At 46.5% G+C, this 18,245-nt stretch overlaps 1 protein-coding gene across 1 annotated transcript in view; it reads right to left on the bottom strand.

The window, feature by feature from the left end:
* The window catches only part of LOC119457890 (uncharacterized), a 483,998-nt gene that overhangs the window by 90,174 nt on the left and 375,579 nt on the right, over positions 1-18,245 (bottom strand). The window contains 1 exon segment of the mRNA XM_049670508.1: positions 17,462-17,555. Coding sequence (XP_049526465.1) covers positions 17,462-17,555 — 94 coding nt within the window.

Raw genomic sequence — 18,245 nt, 5'->3', positions numbered from 1 at the left:
ACTGAAAACAAGAACAAAATTAGGAATAAGGCGCCACGCGAATGCAGTTGACTTCTAACGCAGAGATAATGGCGGCGCGAGCACGCCAGTAAGGCTTATACTATGCATCTGTACACTCGTACAGTTGAAGCGTGCATAGGGGCAGGTGGCTAACAAGAACTCATCGACAATTCATACACTAGATACTGTGGGGGTATTCTGCAAGTGTCCACCGAGTCGACATGTCCATTTCGTCTGCGACTGAAGTGATTACTGGCTGGGCTGGGGTACTTGTCCGGAGAAGCCAGGCGTCACCGACAATCAGCACTTCAGCAGCAGACGAAATGGACATGTCCACTAGGCGGACATTTGCAGACTTCTCCCCAGATGCAAGGATACCTTGTAAAGAAACGCCTGAGAGAAGAAGGAGAAGTCAAATGGTTTTAGCTTGTCACATTCCTGCTACCCGTTTGTCAGGTCGTGTTGCGTTGGTGTTGTACTGATCGTTAAAGTTCAAGCTATAGTGGTGGAAAATAGATAATGGGATTCTGGAATAATACAAAGTTCAGTATCGGAAACGTCCCGACCAAGTTCTCATTGATAGTCAGCAGAAAGTCGGCAGAAAGTCAACGAAAGGTTCACAGTGACAGTTAACATCAACTCGGGAAAGAGGGACCAACAGCAGAACACACTGCAGAACGCTAGGCCTGATCTCTATAGCGTCTACTGGACCGAAATATCGTTCAGTGTGAAAATATACGACGAAGATCACCTGGCTATATTCAGCCTAGCTGCTTCCGAAGTGAGTACGAGATGTGAGAAAAAAAAACTGATACGAAAAAAAAAAGAAACAAATGCAGTTGCTCTACCATTTCAGTAAATATGCGCTACTAAAAAAAAAGCTCCTTTGTTCTAGTTTTGCTTTCTACCATAAACAGACTGAAGTCTTTGCCTGCATTGTTCAAAGGAAACTCGTAAAGGAGTGATATCCCTGACTACCATTTTCTTTTTGCTTTACGATATCAAAAGCTTGATTGGAATTTTATAGATTTAATTATTTTTGTGTAAAGTCTGAATGCGCTTCGAAAGTCACCGATTTCGATAGTCTATCGAATGGCAACGATATACATTTTTGAATTAGGCAGTAGGTTGCCGACGTTAGCAGAAACTTTTGCGGCCTCTTTGATCCTTGTCGTGCCAGTGACCTGCACCACAATCAACGCTGACAGAAGATTCTGTCTTCTTTCAAATATTACCATAATCTCATTTCTAGCCTATCATGAAAACCCGGCATCTCATAGCTATCGCGTCCAATATAATCCCAACAAATGGGAACATAGGGTGTTTTGCGTTAGGATCTCGTATGCTCATATCGGAACATTGGATATGGAGATTATGTGACATACGGTTTCTTTTTCAGATGTTAACGATTTTCGAAATCGGTATTAAGGGCGTGCTGAGGATGATGGTTGCCGCAGGTGAGCAGCTGACTGCCGGATAACTGTCGCCTCCCAGAAGATATTCACGTAGCACCTACGCATGCGCAAAAGAGCGTCTACTATATTGTTTGCTGCAGTTTCTCAAGAAGAACGTAAACTTTATTATCAAATCGATAAGATTTGAGTCCGGCGTATTTTAGGGGGTCTGGGCACCCGCCGCGGACGCCGTTCCGAGACACAAGCCAAAATTATTTAAAAAAAGTTTGTTGTTCTATAAGTTGCTCGATTCACAAAGTCGAGAACAAGTTGACGATGTTTCCACAAAAGGTAGAACTATCTTCCAGATCTCCAAGAGCGGGGGAGGTAACGAGGTACAGAATTTCAGAACGACCATGGCCCTCTATCTGAGCATACGTCACGGAGCGGCGTATGAGGCAAACACCAACAACTCAAGTAACAAGATCACGCGGTAAAAAAAAAAGAAAAAAAAAGAGGCCTGGAGGTCCGCGGAGGATAGCTTTTTGATAGCGGAGCGCACGGCGCAGTATGCTCTCACGACAAGCTCGCGAAAAGGCCAGGGATTCGCAAAAGGGGCAAGCCACCAGTCTTGGCTCGGCTTGGCTTCGCATGCTTCGGCGCCCGCGCCGAGGAAGGCAGCAAATCATCGTGGCAGGAACCGTGCGAGATAGGTTACCAGAGGGAACGGCCTTACACTCGCGTTCCTTCTTCTCGTCTTTTTTTTTTTTTTTTGGCAGCCTTAGTGAGAGAAACCGAAGAGGCCATGGAGGCCGAAGGCCGAAGGCCAAGATGATAGCAGCATAAATAAAAAGTCAGAATAGAAAAACGTCAAAAAATGAGAGAGAAAGATAGCGAAACGAAGAAAGAATACAGCGAATCTTGAACGTGCATCATACGGCCGATGGGTAACCTCGGGAAGAAAGTGGACAAGGCAGAAGATGCGAGCAGAAGTGCCTTAGCAGACGACGCGAGTCTACAGGGAGCAGACGTACGACTGTACCGTGTGAGCAGACAATAAAAAATAAAAGAGTAAAAAGACAACGGAATGACGAAGGTGGAGAAGGAAACGTAGCCAACTTATGGTATGTTCGGCAGGTCATTTCACAGAACTCTGGCAAGGCTACGAAGGTGTAGCAGAAGACAGCTTTAGAGGTGCCATTACGAAGTTAAGCGAGCCTATTAACCACATCGCAAGGATTCATCATGGTCGGGCTGGTTGGTGTGTATCCGTACGCTGGTCCGATTGTACTAATACAGCTACGCTAATTTGCTGCCTTACACGACCTATTCGTGCTGCAAGAGCGCTCCGAAACATACCGGCTGAATACGCCATTGGTGTGTTTGGAAATATAAACTACATTACTGAGACATACAGCTAATGTGCGCCGCAGACGCCTGTACTGTGAGCTGTAACAGCCGATCTCGTGCGCATCTAGCAGCACGTGCTCCCTGCAGCTCATTCGAGTAGAAGCCGCAAGCGTCTGCCATAGTCCGGTCTCGAACATGGCTGTTACCCACCTAGCTTTTACAGCAATAGCTATTAAGGGAACATAAACCAGCCTTTGTGGCGTCTGTTGCACACAAGTGCCATCATAATGTTTACCATCATCGTGTACCATCATCAGCTGAGGGGAAGTCAGCCGAAAGCTCTTTCCCCGTCCAGGTTTCGATCCCAAGGCTAGCCTTGCGTGACGAGTAGGGTCGGGCCGTCGTTGCGTAATCGTCCTTTCGCCGTCGTTTCGTAAACGTACAGTCGTCATGCCGTTGTCGTGCCACTGTTCACTCGTTGTTCGCGCCGTCGTTCTGTCATTGACGTACCGTCGTCGTTGAGTCACTCACGTGCCGTCGTTGTCAAGTCGGGTAAGTGTTTGCGGTCGCACTTCACCGAAAACAGCGATTGAGTGATTGATTGCATAATTGATTGTTTTATCAATTGATTGATTGACTGATTGATTGATCCAATTGATTATCTGAACAAACTAAACGTCCCAAAGCAACACTGGTGCTACGAGAGACAGCGTAGTGGAGATCTCCGAATTCATTTTGACCCCCCTGGGCTCCTTTAAGTGCACCTACATGCGTTTTTGCATTAGCTCCCGCCGAAATGCGGCTGCCTTGGCGAAGGCTCGAACCTACAACCTCGCGAATAGCAGCGGAGCGTAAGGCTATCCATTTGAGTGCGTTGTCTTCTAGAATTTCTTTCCGAAACATTTTTTACACGCACAGTGTGCGAGGGAAGAAGTGAGAGAGGAGCTCCTTAACGAATCACGGACAGACTGGCCTGGCGGCAAAACTAGCACGCTTTACTCCAGATGGGAATGCCGCGAAGAGAAACGACACGTACAGTGTACTTCGCAGACGCACAAACATCCTGAAACACAACGCATCACGCAAAATACCGACTAATTGAAGTATCTCTCTGACACAAGCGTCTCAACGACGCTGTTCTTCGCACAGGTTGAGCCTTCGAATGAGCGCACTGCCGCTCCTGGCTGCAAGAGAGTTGACTCCGAATTTTTCTACCGCACGCGAGGCCCAAGGCGCATGTCAAGGAAGCAGAGAGGAGGAAAGGGGCAAGATGTAGGAAGAAGAGAGAAGGAGAGGGCGTCGGCGATTCATCTGGGCTCGGGGCTGGGCTGAGCCGCGGTCATCGAGACCATCTGGTTTTTTCGGCGCCCGCCAGCGCCCCCTTTCTCCTCTATATAGTCTACCGCTTCGTCAGCGAGCCCTCTGCCGGGGTCATTCTTCATCGCGATGCCGTGACCGCAGGATTTGCCCTGCGGGCTTCGCCGGCTAGGCGTCGACAGATGATGCACCGCCACCTATAAGCTCGCGTTTTCGGCTCCGGCTATACCGCTTTTCGTTGGACCAGAATCCCGCCCGAATGTTTTCAGCAAAGGGGCGTCCGATGCTGTTAAACTTGGCATACATTCTGCTGCGTCTGCTATCTGGGCCGTTATATTGCGAACATTCTCGATCAACTGTTTAGTCTGGGTTAGTTAGTTCATTGCTGTAATTAGGGGTGTGCGAATATGCGAAACTTTGGAATAACGATTCGAATAGTGACTATTCGATTCGAAGACCGAATCGAAAAGTCACTATTCGTAAATGCGAATATTTTTCGAATACTTTTTCGAATATTTCGGAACGTAAACGGCGCCCAGATATAAATAAAAATGGAGCAAAAGGTCGTTAAATTCTTGTTTCAGACCTGTAAAAAAGGTCGGGTAGACATAAAATATGAGAAATTGCGCAGTGGAGCAGGCTACGTCACTTAGGTAGCCATACTTTGCAGGCTGTACGGTGATCATTCGCACTCTCTGAGGAGCCCTGCGCATGTGAAGAAACTATTTGTTTGCTCCTAATGCTCAATTGTGCTTTTCATAAACAACGCTTCATAATATTATGTAATGACAGAAACTTGCTTACTTCAAGAATACTGGGATTGGAACATCGTTTTATATTGACTGTGATAACGGCTGTTCACTTTTCGAAAATTATTCGAAAAGTATTCCATTCGATTCGCTTAAAGCACTGTTCGATTCGTATTCGATTCGCTCTCAAGAATCACTATCCGCACACCTCTAGGTGTAGTAGATACGCTAACGGCTCCGAACGTAGACGACGACAGGAGCAAGGCACTTATGAAGCCCACACACGGCCGCCATCTTGGAAGTTGGCGCCCGTGCGTGTTTTGTTCTGTCCTCGTCTTTATCATGCTGCTTTCTCGCATCTATTGGTGCAAAGATTCCTTTCGGTCAATTCACCGCTCATGACCCGGCTGATTCCTGTGATAATATGCGCAGACCGGCGTTCTGACCACTGACGGAGCGCGAAAAGGAATTTCCATTGAAAGAGAATCGATGTATCATTTCGATCCTGATTTCTCAGGCTCCCTGGTATGTTAGTGGCTTGCACCGAGCCTTGTTTATCGATGTTTTAGAAGTACTAGGACAAAGTTCTATTGACTAGAACGATAATGTTCCAACTTAAAGCCAGACAACAACAACAAAACCGACAGCAAAAACAGCGACGACGACGACGACAAGTTGGAAAGCTCGCGTCGGCTTGCTACGACAGAAGATCATCATCATCATCATCATCATCATCATCATCATCATCATCATCATCATCATCATCATCATCATCATTCTGTGCATCTGCTTGCAATGGGACCGTAAAAAAAAGGAAAAAATCTCCATCTTATATTTTAGTATCAGGAAGCGTGGGGTAGAATAAAGGAAAAAAAAATGAAGCACGAGCGCTGTCAACGGTACCGTCAAATACATTGATTAACCTCTTTAATAATCAGTAATAAAATTATGCAGTCGAGTTTTGATCAGGTTTACACTGGTCAAATGTAAAGTCCTCCTAATTTTTGTCATGCGGAAGACACACATTTATTGAAATGGACGAATGAATGCAAACACATAAATAATTGCACCTTTTTCTCTGACTTGTCTCAAACGGTGGTCAAACATAAAACAACGTCAAAAAAAAAAAACAACAACAACAACTGAGGCATAAATTCACAAAGTGACATGGCGCTGTGAGCCGTCAGGACCGGACCAGTTCGGATCCTTAACAGTCTTTCCTGGAAACTTGAAGAGTAAAAGCCAGAAAGCTTTTTGCTACCACGAGGCGAACAAGCCAACGAGATACGAAAGGAAGGCAAAGACAACATACGACAAAATTTGAAGCGATGGACAATCGCTAACAGCAACCTATGTTGCTCATTCGGCATAAATATTGCTCAAGAACCGATTACAACGAAATGTTGCCTAAGAGTTGATTGATAATGGCCGACGATAGGTTCCAGAAGGCTACTGCTAATTAACTGCTGGAGCCTGGCTTGGAACGTCCGGTTCATCTCTCTCATATGACCATATTCCTGCACAGTTGCCTAGGTCAAACTCCACGAGGGCCCATTTCATCACCGGATTCCTTTCCTCCATTCACTTGGATAGCGACGGCAAATTGAAACGCGTATCCCCAGCCATTTTCCCCGATGCGTTGTCATGCCTCTCTGATTATCCATTTATCATTACCCCCCGTTTCGTTCTAACCTGCCACCGATATAAGAGGCGTGAGTAGGTAGGGGGGAGGGGGAGGATCACGTGTCCACGAAGAGAACAGTGCCAGTCGCGGCTGGCAGACGTGGAGCTGCAGACGTTGCTGAGACAAATGACAAGCAAAAGTGAAGGATAATAGAGGCTACTACTTCAGAAAAAACAGCAAAAGTAAGAACGTAGGCGATAAAGATGATATCTGCTGAGAGACCAACCGACAAGTTGGATCTTCCTTTGTCTATACTTTATTGAATTTATGCCTTTTTTTCTCCTGTTTTCTCACCGCTACCTGGTCTGTGCTGTCGCCCCGACATCACAGAATAATAATAATAATAACAAAAAAAAACAAAGCCACATGAATAAGCTAAACAAAATGAAATATGTGGCGTGGGTTAAAGAGGAAGCGAGAAGGGGACCTGTGTGACGAATTGCATGCGTGGATTTGTCTCTGGCTTGCTTTAGCTTCTGACGTGCCTGCTCATTCAAGCTTCGTGCTCTAGCGGCCGCCTAGTCATCCCGATTGTTTGTCTTTATGCCACATCTCACGTCGGTTTCGACACCGACGAGCGTAAGATGACGAATAAAAGAAAAAAAAAAAAGATTGTGACAACAAGAATGCCAGCAATGGCAGTGAGCAAACAAGAAGAAACCACAGCTAAAACAGCAAGAGAAAGCGAAACTATCACAGTGAATAAGCCAGCTGAGAAGCATGACGGGATCAGAACAACCCAAAGCACAAAGCGCGCGGCAATGGATAAATGACGAGCCTGGAAGCGGCGCTCTTGAAAGACGACTAGCCCCGCCAGGGGGGTGCGCTCCGTGGTCTCGTAACGACCGCATGGACGGACGCGGGGCGTAGGTCTGTGGCCTCGGCGTTAGGAGTGGGTTTGCGGAAAAGCAGGCAAGCCCCCGACCTATAGGGGGGCGGTCAAGGGTATAGCCCTGATCGCTTACCAGGGTTTGGCCCCTAGCGTTGCGGCCATAGAGCCTCGAGTCTCGGGATCCGGCCTTCCTTCGGCCTCTTCTCCTCCTTGCCATCTGCTCGTCGGAGACCAGACGGCGAGGCATAAATCAACCGGCTTTACGAGCGGATGACAGCCACAGCGTCTCTCAGGGCGGCGTGCGGGCACCGCTGAACTAGCGACTCTGGAAATGAGTGTCGGCTGGCCCGGCTTTGGGCCCCCGTCTGCCTTTTCCTCAGCGCTTTAACCTCGTCTGGTGGGGGGGGGGGGGGGGGGGGGGGGGTTCGTCTGCGTCTGCCCGGTGGCTCGATTGCACGTTTTTTTTTCTGCCCTTTTTTTTTGCGCGTCGGCTTTCCAAATGAATCGCGCCCTCTATGCCATCCGTTAGATTCGTCTTCACTGCATCACAATTTTGCTAAGGAAACCCTCAAAAACAGCCGTTAAATGCTCTTAATGTCCGAGATCGTCTGGTGGCTCTAGAAAAGTCAGCTCCCAATCTGTTTTTGTTCTGTGCATCGCACTTCTGATGGTGACGCTTCTTTCGAATAACTAGCTTGAAAATGCCCCGATTTGTGCGCCTGCTTTCCAATCAATCGCCCCCTCTTTGTAACCTTCTTCAGATCTTCAGTGTATCACTTCAGAGACAGGCCCGCTCTGGCGGTCATCAGTGCCAGGCTTCCAAGGTTCTCAGTTTTCAAGTCCAGAAGAAAATCTGTCGTCCGGACTAAAGCCATCTTTGGGAATTATTGTCTGCTTGCCTGTTCGTCTGTCCGTCTGCACTTCCACGGCGTTCTAGCTTAGCTTTGGTGGAACCTCTTTTAACCCCATGGTTCGATTTCAAGTTTTTGTGGTTGCTGTTTCCCCTTGAATTACTCCCGTTACGCCTTCCTCAGATTTCTTTAATACGCCGCATTTTTCTTCTCTCTTCTGGACTCTTCACAACCAGGCGTCAAAAGTTTTTAATGTTCGAAACCAAAATGATATCTATCGTCTGGACTGATGACTCCGGCCGTCTGGTCGATCGCTTTTTCTCAACGCTCCTAAGCCCTGACGGTGGCATCTCGTCTGACGCTGTCGCTTGAATGCAAGCACTTGCACCCTTTCTTAACAGAAAAGAAATGTCCCCTTCTGTGACATATTTTGACCTACTTTCACTTCATCACTTTTCTTTAGCCATTTGTAATCACCAGGCTCAGGCATTGAAAGTTCTTAATGTTCAGGCCAACTAATCTGTCGTAGCCGAAAACACACAGAAATAAAAAAATGAACATAAAATGGGAAGAGAGATCTAACACAGGAAATTACTTGAAAGTTTGAAGGCAGTATGATCGTTCGGGTCGTCAAACAAAACAGCGTCTAAAACCTCCAACGCACGACTTTTTCTTGGAATAACTAACGCCTAGTTGCAATAAAATTTCACTTTGGCTAAATTGGTTATATATTAGTATTTACTACTGATGAAATCTTGGTGAAGCCGTGCGGCTGGCGTGTCCACCCCCGTGGACAGTGGCTTTCACACTTTTCATAATTATACCGAAAATGGTAAGCTACTATATTCTGCTGTAACATAAAGCTAAAAGCAGGCGACATAATACATCAAGCGTGTAATCATTTCGTTGCAACCAGTTTTTCAGAAGACTGATATTTGTATTAGATGCACCATGGACTACATCGTCACCGACGACGAGAAGTCAATGTCTAGTAAATTTCAAATCGCACCAAATTATGCAGCAATCCGCCATGAAATATTAAGGCAAGGAACCACCATATCATGGTAAACCTGTTTCTATGTCTTCGGGAGAACAAAAGACGCTTTTATCAGAACGAACTGGAGATATGGACTTTCTGTCCACATAATATGGAGTTGCTGATTCGAGCATATGTCCATTCCACCAGATTAAGGAAGTAATTCAATAGATTCGTAAGTTTGACCGGTTGACAGTGAGAACTGACCTTGAAAAGTGTCGTGTCACTAACACTTTAAGGTCTTGAGAAGGACAGAGCTCTCTGTAGCCAACATCCACCCCATCACCTTCCTTCTCTCTCGCGTTACCGGCAAAGATACCCACGCTAGTTTCCTGGAAGACGATCTCCACCTTACCAGGACTGAAGTAGAGTACAAAGACACCGCAGATTAAGACATGGGGTCGGAGCACCCCGACTCCTCATTTTAACAGCTACCGCTTACGAAGTAAGTGGTAGCTGAGCTCACCCGTAATTGAGCTCGCCCCTAATTGAGCTCACCCATAATTGAGCTCATCCGTAATTGAGATCACCCATAATTGAGCTCACTCGTAACGGGTGAGCTCAGTTATTTAAAGAATGAGCCCGCAAACAAAGACAACAATATGACCGTCTTCACGGCGGCAGAAGGATCATGTCGTCGGCGTGAGTGAATTCAGAGCCGAAGGAATCGTTGAAGCTTGCAGTGTTTTTTTAATTTTTTTCCTCCCACCCGGAGAAATGTTTTGAACGTGTCCATGGTTCCGTGCCTGGCCGCGGTCAGATAAACGCTCGTTAGCGAGTTCTCCCGGGTGATACAATAACTTTCCTTCAGCGGAACCTCCTTAGAAAGGAGGGAATTGCTACTGCATCGTGGAGCTGCCACCGTAGCAGAAATCTAAACGGTCAACAACGCGACGCTTTGCGCGCTCAGTGCCAGCCACGAAACGCATAAACACACACACAAAAAAAAAAAAAACAAGAACGTACAAATAAAGGAAGCCAGGACACAACAGAGAAGCGTTCACGTAGGGGCAGCATAACCGTAAGAGAAACGAGGCTAAATACTTCCATTGTGTCCGGCCGTTTACGCCGCGGCGTATCGTCGATGCAAGTGGCGCGCGTCGTCGGCATTAGAGACTGCAGGGGAAGGCTTAATGAAATTTGTTGCCCGGAGAGAAGCAGCTCGGGTGGTTAGCGAAGGCTGCAGTCTCGGGTTAGGGGAGGAGGGAGCCCGGGCATTTGCATCGATTATAGCGGGAACAGCCGCCGCAGCGGCAGCGATATGGTCACGGTTCTGCCGGCCGTATCGCGCGCGTTGGTTCGGCGCGGCCGCGTCGTATCGCCTTTGTTCGAATGCGGCCACGCTGCCATCGCGCGATTGTGCCTTTGTCTGCTCTTCGCTCGTGCCTTTGTGTCCTTCCCACCCGCCCCCGCTCCACGCGTACGCACACCTCACAATCCTTCGACACTGCCGGCGAAAACTCGGCCGTCGGTATTACACAAACTTCTGCTATATATAGATTCCCGTTTGAACGCTAAACAGCGCATTGCTCGATATTACGAATTTCTGCGCTTCTCTTCTTTATTTATCGCCGTTACTATGGATCTCTCTCTCTCTCTCTCTCTCTCTTGTTCGCGTTCTGTACTCAACATCGCTAATTCTCTGCAGTGCGGCTAAAGCTATAGATCGTGTCAGGCAACCAGAGATCAGAGCAATATAAGCCTGTGATCACCCTCTGCGGCCCACTGTTCATATAAACGTTGCTCAGCGCGACGCCGATGGAAGGAAAAAGGCTTCACGGAAATGCTAATACGGTGCAGTGAGTGAGCCCTCATCCCGCATATATATATTTTTTGAACACGGCACCGGCTCTCGCTACTGACTGGATGGGAGAGCGTATACTGATATTCACTTTACTGCATGTAATTGATAAGGCGGAGTACAATCTCGCTGACTTGCAGGAACTTGGCCGTGCACGTGGCAAGGGCGCGAATCGAATGCGTAGCTGGCTCTTTCGTTGACAGGTACATGACACGTGAGCTTTGTGAGATTTGTGAGCGACTTCGTCTCCGCTGCATTGCAGCGTTCGCATGCACTCCCGGCGCGTTTGTAAGCAGTCAGCCGGTGAAACGCGGCTAATCGGATCGTTGTCCTGTGGTCTGTGCTTACAGAGTTTGAAATAGAGCGAATGTATTTGCTGCTGGGCTAGTTAGTTTGACAGGGGAGTGTAACGGTTCCCAACGACGTAAAGATCAGCGTCTCATTTTTGATATGCTCATTTTGATACCTCCAAGCTCTAATTGAAGCGGCCTAACGCAAAGCGTATGGCTAGCATTTTTTATATCCTAGAGCGTATCTTCAGTCGGGGGTCGTTGAAGAAACCAGTGACTAGTTCATCAATTTCTGTACTATACATTAATTTACTCAACTAGCATTTCAGTGCTTTTTATTATTAGGAGTGTACTCCCCAAAGTCTGACATAAAGTCGAACAAGTTGTTCTCATCTTCCTTCATCTGAAATGTTGTTTGGGTTTCATGGAGTTAAATATGACAATAAAGAAATTAAAGCGGTAGAGAGAGAGAGAGAGAGAGAGAGAGAGAGAGAGAGAGATGTAAGATGAAGGACTCAAGGATAGTTAAAATAGTAGAATGTCCGGTTGTCTACCGTGCACTGGGGTGAAGGCGAGATAAGATGGAGATACGAAACGATAACATCGTTAACCCGCACCTACACCAAATACATTCAGAGTGAACGTATGTGTACAAATATAAGCAAATTATAGGCGGGTTTCCCGCTCTAAGTGGGAAACAAGATGGCGTCTATAGTCCACATGTGTTAACATTCCGCACTCTTTTCTTCAATACGTGCCACATGAATTTTTTTTCCAATCCTGAAAAGAAAGCCCGCGAAAAACGAAAACTTGCCACGCACTATTTTGGACAAAGCAAAAAACATTACTCTGGTTCTGTCTAGCTACCTACAACTTGCATATTAACGTGATAGCGTTTAGGGCCTCGTGTCGCAGAAAATCCGGCGTCGGCAACCGGCGTGTGATCGCGGGTGGCGGAGAAAATCATCCAACCACATCGACCGCGCAGGCCCTCCACGTGGTGCAAAGGTATTGGTGAACAAAAAATTGAATTTATCACAGTGAAATCCATCCGAAAAATGGTAAAGTACGACTTTACCATTCGGCGTCGGATTCGCCGTCGGATTGTTTACCAATCGGCGTCAGATTGTAATTTGAATGTGCGAGAAAACCTAATTCTGCTACGAGGAAACTCACATACAAACCCCTTTTCCAGCATTTATACCAGACCTGCGTGCGTCGGGGCAATAGCAAGCAATTAATAAAATAATTAAAAAAGGTGCTAGGGCGCTTCTATTTTAACATAAGACCACTTATATTGCCCCCGGAAAAATGTCTTTACAGCAATGAATTTCAATTTAAAAGTGAATCCCGACTTTGATGGAATCGGTGTAAGCTTGGTCTCTGTAAGCTGGCTTTCCCACTTTCAGTGTTGCAGAGTATGAAGCCTACTTGCCGTATGCGCAACGATGCGATGCGAACGGGTCCCGATGACGCTATCGCGTTCTGCTCTTAAAGGCGAAGCTTAAGCGTCCTCCAAGTTATTTTTAAATGTTGACTCAAGTTACGTGGGACACATGGCACACATCAACCGGTTCAAAGATACAGTATGTCCTAACATTGAATGTTAAATGATAAAAACAAGCCAACAAAAAATAAAAGGAAAAAAAAATAAAGGCAATTCCTCTTCAAATAGCTTGAGTAAAAAACGCCGGTCTAAGGAGCGACCGGAAGTGGCTCATGAGAGGAAGCGTTCTGCCGGAAGTTCTGGACGCGGAACAAAAGAACAACAAAAGGTGAAGAAAAAGAAAAAAAAGAAAAAGAAAAAATATAGAAAAAAAGGCTAAAACACAAAAAAGAAACGACGTTTCTGACTTCCTTGAGGTGGAGCCTAGAAGCGCCACGGGTGGCGCTGATGGCCGGACATTTACGCGGACGTGATGTGTGGCCGCAGGTCGAGGCCGCCCACCGCGAGGCCATAGCCAAGCCATAGCCGAGCCACTCGGGCATCCATAACAGCGCGCCTGTTTCCGCCACACAGCGCCTCTTCTCTTTTCTTCTAGTGGGGCCCATTGCGTTAATGGTTTATTTTTCTTCGGATAGTTTTTTTTTTCCGGAGTCACTTTGCTGAAGTAGTTTTTACTTTGACGTTGATCTTTCGAGAAAGCAATCTGTTCTGCTTTGTGAGCGCCATTTTCTGGTCTGTTCGTTCACCTAGCCATGGGCGCGAAGATTTACGTGCTGTTGGTTTAAAGTACGACGTATCCACGACAGCACGCCCCGGTGAGCTTGTACTGGGCGTTTCAGCGAAGAATTTAGGTAATTCTGAAAAACAGCTAGTACAGTAGAGGTAAGCGTTTTTTTTCCTTTCTCGTTGACATAATGTTCGCGCCGTCGACATATAGAACTGTGCAATAATCACTGATTACATCTCTCAACTTTAGTAAATTTAACTAAGTAGTCTATAGTTTTGTAACTTTCGCGCCAGTTGCAATTGCGCAATTGAAGCCTGTCAGTATTCGAGGCGTAGCCACTTTGTAGGAATGCTTAGACTTTAACGCGAGTTCTTACATAATCCGTTCCCGCAATCAGCGACAAAACATAGATTGGAGTCACCCTTTGTTTTCCCACGATGTGTTCACGGTACACTTCTTGAAGACCATGATCCATGGAGCGTGCAGTGTCACTTCGCCGTCACTTCGCCGGCTGCGCTACTAGAAAAACTTGCATTTGTGTAAGAATTTCTGAGGAGAGGACCATATCTCTTCCGTGTTGGCAGGCTTCAATTACCCAATTGCAACGTGGGCGCTATAAAATGACCTAATTTAAAAGTAATCTAAATACAGCTGATTAAATGGCTCATTAGCGATAATCGCGCGATCTCTTATGGCTGCCATTGCTAACATTGCTGTTGGGAAGTGAAAGGTACAGTTAGACTCAGATTCATTTCTTTTAATGTTTTGTGTCAGTCGTCTCCGAAACGCGTGGTAATATACTACACGTAACTGTGATGTGATCTTTATACGTGTACGGCGCCAAGCCGTTTTAAAACCAACTGGGAGATGTCTTTGGTCCTGCGCAGGAAATGAATCAGACTGGTGATTATGGTAGTCAGTGTAGAATAGGCTGATGCGGATGCTGATGTGCACCTATGTACACGTTCAAGTACAGTGACCTCAAATATAGAAAATTTTGTGAGCTTACTACATCGTCTTTTCTTTCTTCTTTCTTTGTTATTGGTTGTGTAATATCGCGGTTTGCCTCTACGTTCATAGTTCGGGCAATATTTCGCCGAGGGCAGTTAAGGTCGTTCACTCTGCCCGCACCAATCATTGACTCGCGATAAAAATTGATAGTTGCAGTCAGTAATGTTTCTCGTTTCGGGCGACGTCCAGCAATTATATGCGAAACCACGAGCTTTGCAAGACACGGAAATAAAACAAGCACGTTCCACGTTTATGTAGAGTAAAAGACACGAAATATTCTGAAATATAGCAACGTCCTTGAGCTAAAAAGACGAATCGGCGCTATGAAAATGAGTGAGGAAAGCGATGATTGGAAGATTGGCAGTTCATAGCTGTATGAGTGTCGGTTGCAATTTACTTAAGAAGCTTACGCGGACTCCCCCGGCCGGCATTCATATCTGTCATCGAACAAGTTCTGGCTACCTTGGGTACTTTTTAAAAAGAAGAGTGTCAGCCGTCAACGCAACTGAAGTCTTCGTACATTTCTAGAAGTACTCTCTGAGAAAAATTTTTTTATAGTGAGCTGTTTCCTTCCACCCTTAGGAAATCTAGCAACATAGTCAAAAACATTCCCTGTCGATTATCGACGCTTGAATAAATAAACTTGGCCCTTCAGTCGAAATCGGTTACAGCGGGGTCGTGCGGAGGGATTTAGGAGAAACCGGAGCGCTTATAAAAAAAAACAAAAAACAAATGCAGCAACCCAGCATACACTAAAGCAGACGACAAGAAAGGCTAGGAACGCAGACGACGCTGGCGAGCACAACACCAAACAATAAAAAAATACGGCAACAAATACGTGACAGTTTTTTTTTCAGTCCATCGTTTCTGAATGTATACAAATTATGGCAGCCTCCCGCGATCATGAATCACAAAGTCCTCTCTATGGAAGATTTGCGAATGTATGCAATGTCATCGTGAAGAAGCCAGGAACAGCGAAGGTGCACCGTTGCAGACGACGCGAATACCCTCATCAACAAGGGGCCAGACGATGGAACACAAATCGAGCAACGGAGCGACTGAAACCGCGCCGTAAACACATAAACAAGCGGTTGATCGGCGATATTTACGTAAAGAACTCTACCTTGCTTGAGTATGTAACCCCCGGTGCAAAATATTATGGCTGTAGGATAAGCTAACGTCCACCGTGAAAGGTATACAGCCGGTCCTAAGGGCACCTTATAGCAGACGACAAATATAGGAGCAGCAACAAACTAACTTCGGACGCGAAGTGCAGAGAAGACTAGCAGACGGCAGCAAATAAACAAAAAAATAAGGGGGAGGAGTTGAGGAACAGGCTCTCTGCCAGACACCATGTTGCAAAATTGAGAAACGGACCTGTTGCGAATTCCGGTAAAACGTTAAACATAGTCGATCATCCGGCTCTGTGTAAATAACGTCAGTTCTCGCGTGAAATTCGGACGCAGCGTGCTTGTCACAAGTACAGATTTACGCAAACCGGAGCTCAAGGAGCACCGCGGCAGGATAAGAGGAGAACGGCTGCAGGAAAAATAAGTACCAGACGACGCATGCAAACTGGCGAAGAAAGAGCAGACGACAAAAAAGGAGTGGCGTAACAAACTGCCAGACGATCGCGGCAGACGAAAAAAAAAAAGACGGAAGGAAGAGCAGACGACAAGCGCGACGCGAAAGTAGCACCAACCCCATTGTGAGAAAGAAAATAACGCGTAACGCGCCCCCAAAAACCGCCGACATAAATCGCCCGTGTTGGTTGGTAGAAGGCAAGCACACGCTTGAAAGCTCCCCCCCCCTCTCCCTTTTTCAAGCTTTCCTTCCTAGACACCCTTTCGCCTGTTGCTTATCTGAACGAGGCAGGCGGCGTCGCTGGCGAGAATGGCTTTCAGTCGCTCCCTGCGTCCCTACACCCTTGTTCCCTAAAGAAACGCCATTGCCCCGGGAGCTTCTAAGATGACGTCACGTCTCGGAGCGCTCGCTCTGCGATTCGGTTGCTCGGCTTCGAGGGGGACGCATACCACGGGACCACGCAGAGGACCACCCAGAGGCGTAGGGAGGGGGTATTGCAGTTCTTGAAAATCGGTATATCGCGGCTGGCGGGTCGACCAGCTTATATGCGATCACGCGCGTCGCTTAGTAGACGTGCGGAGGCGGAGAACGGGGTCGCCGAAAGGCCGGGCTTCCGATCATTTTCCGTGAAGCCGAGCGTCTGATGACGCCGTTAGGTTTAAGAGGCAGGAAAGGAGGTCGAGATGGGACTCCCGCGAGAGATGTGGCTCGGGCAATAAAATAAAAAGCAAAATAAGGACGTTGTCTTCTTTGAAATATTTTTGTTGTCGTTTAATTCAGGGTGTCTGAAGTTTGTACAAACAGAACTTACCAGCACCTCATAAATGATTGCGCGTATTTTTTCTTTGGTTTCCATGGTGGAGGTGTGCGTAGTTTTATTTATGCATTTACTTCTGGTGACAGTTAATAACCGATTATCTATTCTCAGCATCACAGTTTGTCCCCCGGGATGGCTTCTCTCTCCTAATTTTAGTGAAACACGATCAGTCACATTCTTTACATTTCAAAGTTAAATTTGGTGTTGACTTGCTTCGAAGTTTGCTTCTCTGTTCTAAGGTTTGGCCACCGTATAAACTTCACTGAAACTGCGCACCAACTCTGATGCTCATGGACGCCGGATACTCCACGGTTGCGTCAATGAGCAAAATGTTTATTTTCACTTTAATCAAACCTTTACTACCGGTAGTTAGTCAAGAGTTGGCCTAAGAGCACATATCGATTCTACGGTGGATGCCTCGGCTGCGACAAGGCTTCATTTTTTGGTTACCTCATCCTCCTTTCTCCGTAACTAGTCCAAACCCTCGACACAGACACACAGACGCTAGGCCTAAACATGCTGTCTCATAAAATTTGGCAGTCGAGTTCGCGCGGTTGCGGGAAACACTCACCGAGTCCGGCCGGTCCGTAGACGAAGAGACAGGCATCCGTGCCGTTCACGACGGCCTGCACCAGCTCTGTCAGGGCGCTGGAGCACACCTCCGCCTGTGAGAGAGTCCGGTATAAGTTGGAAATCGAGAGATAGAGCGAACTCCTCAACCGATTGTCTACCGAACGTGACGGCAGATATTGAAGGCAAGTCAATGCATCTTTACAGAATGTACCAGCTATTATGCACCAAGTTAACAAAAAGGAAAGCTTTTTGTTCGGATGAAACGAATTGGATGCTGTTAGTATACTCCCGTAGAAGCCCCCCGTATTTTGTGTTCTTCCTAATTCATTAGTTTCTAATGAGTGGTTAGCTACCTTTTCACATTTGATACTAACAAGTAGAGAAATGCCGAATCCGATTAAAAAAAAAATATTTTGCGTGCTTTCCACGGAACGCAGAAAAAAAAAACAAAACAAAGGGCCATGCAAGTGAGAGCGTGCCGCAACCAATTGAAATAATAATTGAAATAATACTAAGGGCTAGAGTTGTCTGGTGCGCCCTTTTTACATTTTTAGTGCTCACTGCTTACAAAAAAAAAAAGGGCATTTTCATCAATGAAAAAGTGATGGCGACGAGTGAAATATACATTTCTTGCAGTTGTTTTTTAAAACGAAATAATCTGCTAGGTCTGCTACGGCCCACACAAGAATACCCTAGCCGAAATATCATGACTCTCACTCTACCTAAGTGGCGCCTCCACCGACGACTGTAGTTTTTTTGGTGATCCGGCACGCACTGACTGT

Source organism: Dermacentor silvarum, chromosome 7, assembly GCF_013339745.2.
Source record: "Dermacentor silvarum isolate Dsil-2018 chromosome 7, BIME_Dsil_1.4, whole genome shotgun sequence".
Classification (NCBI taxonomy): Eukaryota; Metazoa; Arthropoda; class Arachnida; order Ixodida; family Ixodidae; genus Dermacentor; species Dermacentor silvarum.
This window is presented reverse-complemented; position numbering and strand designations above follow the sequence as displayed.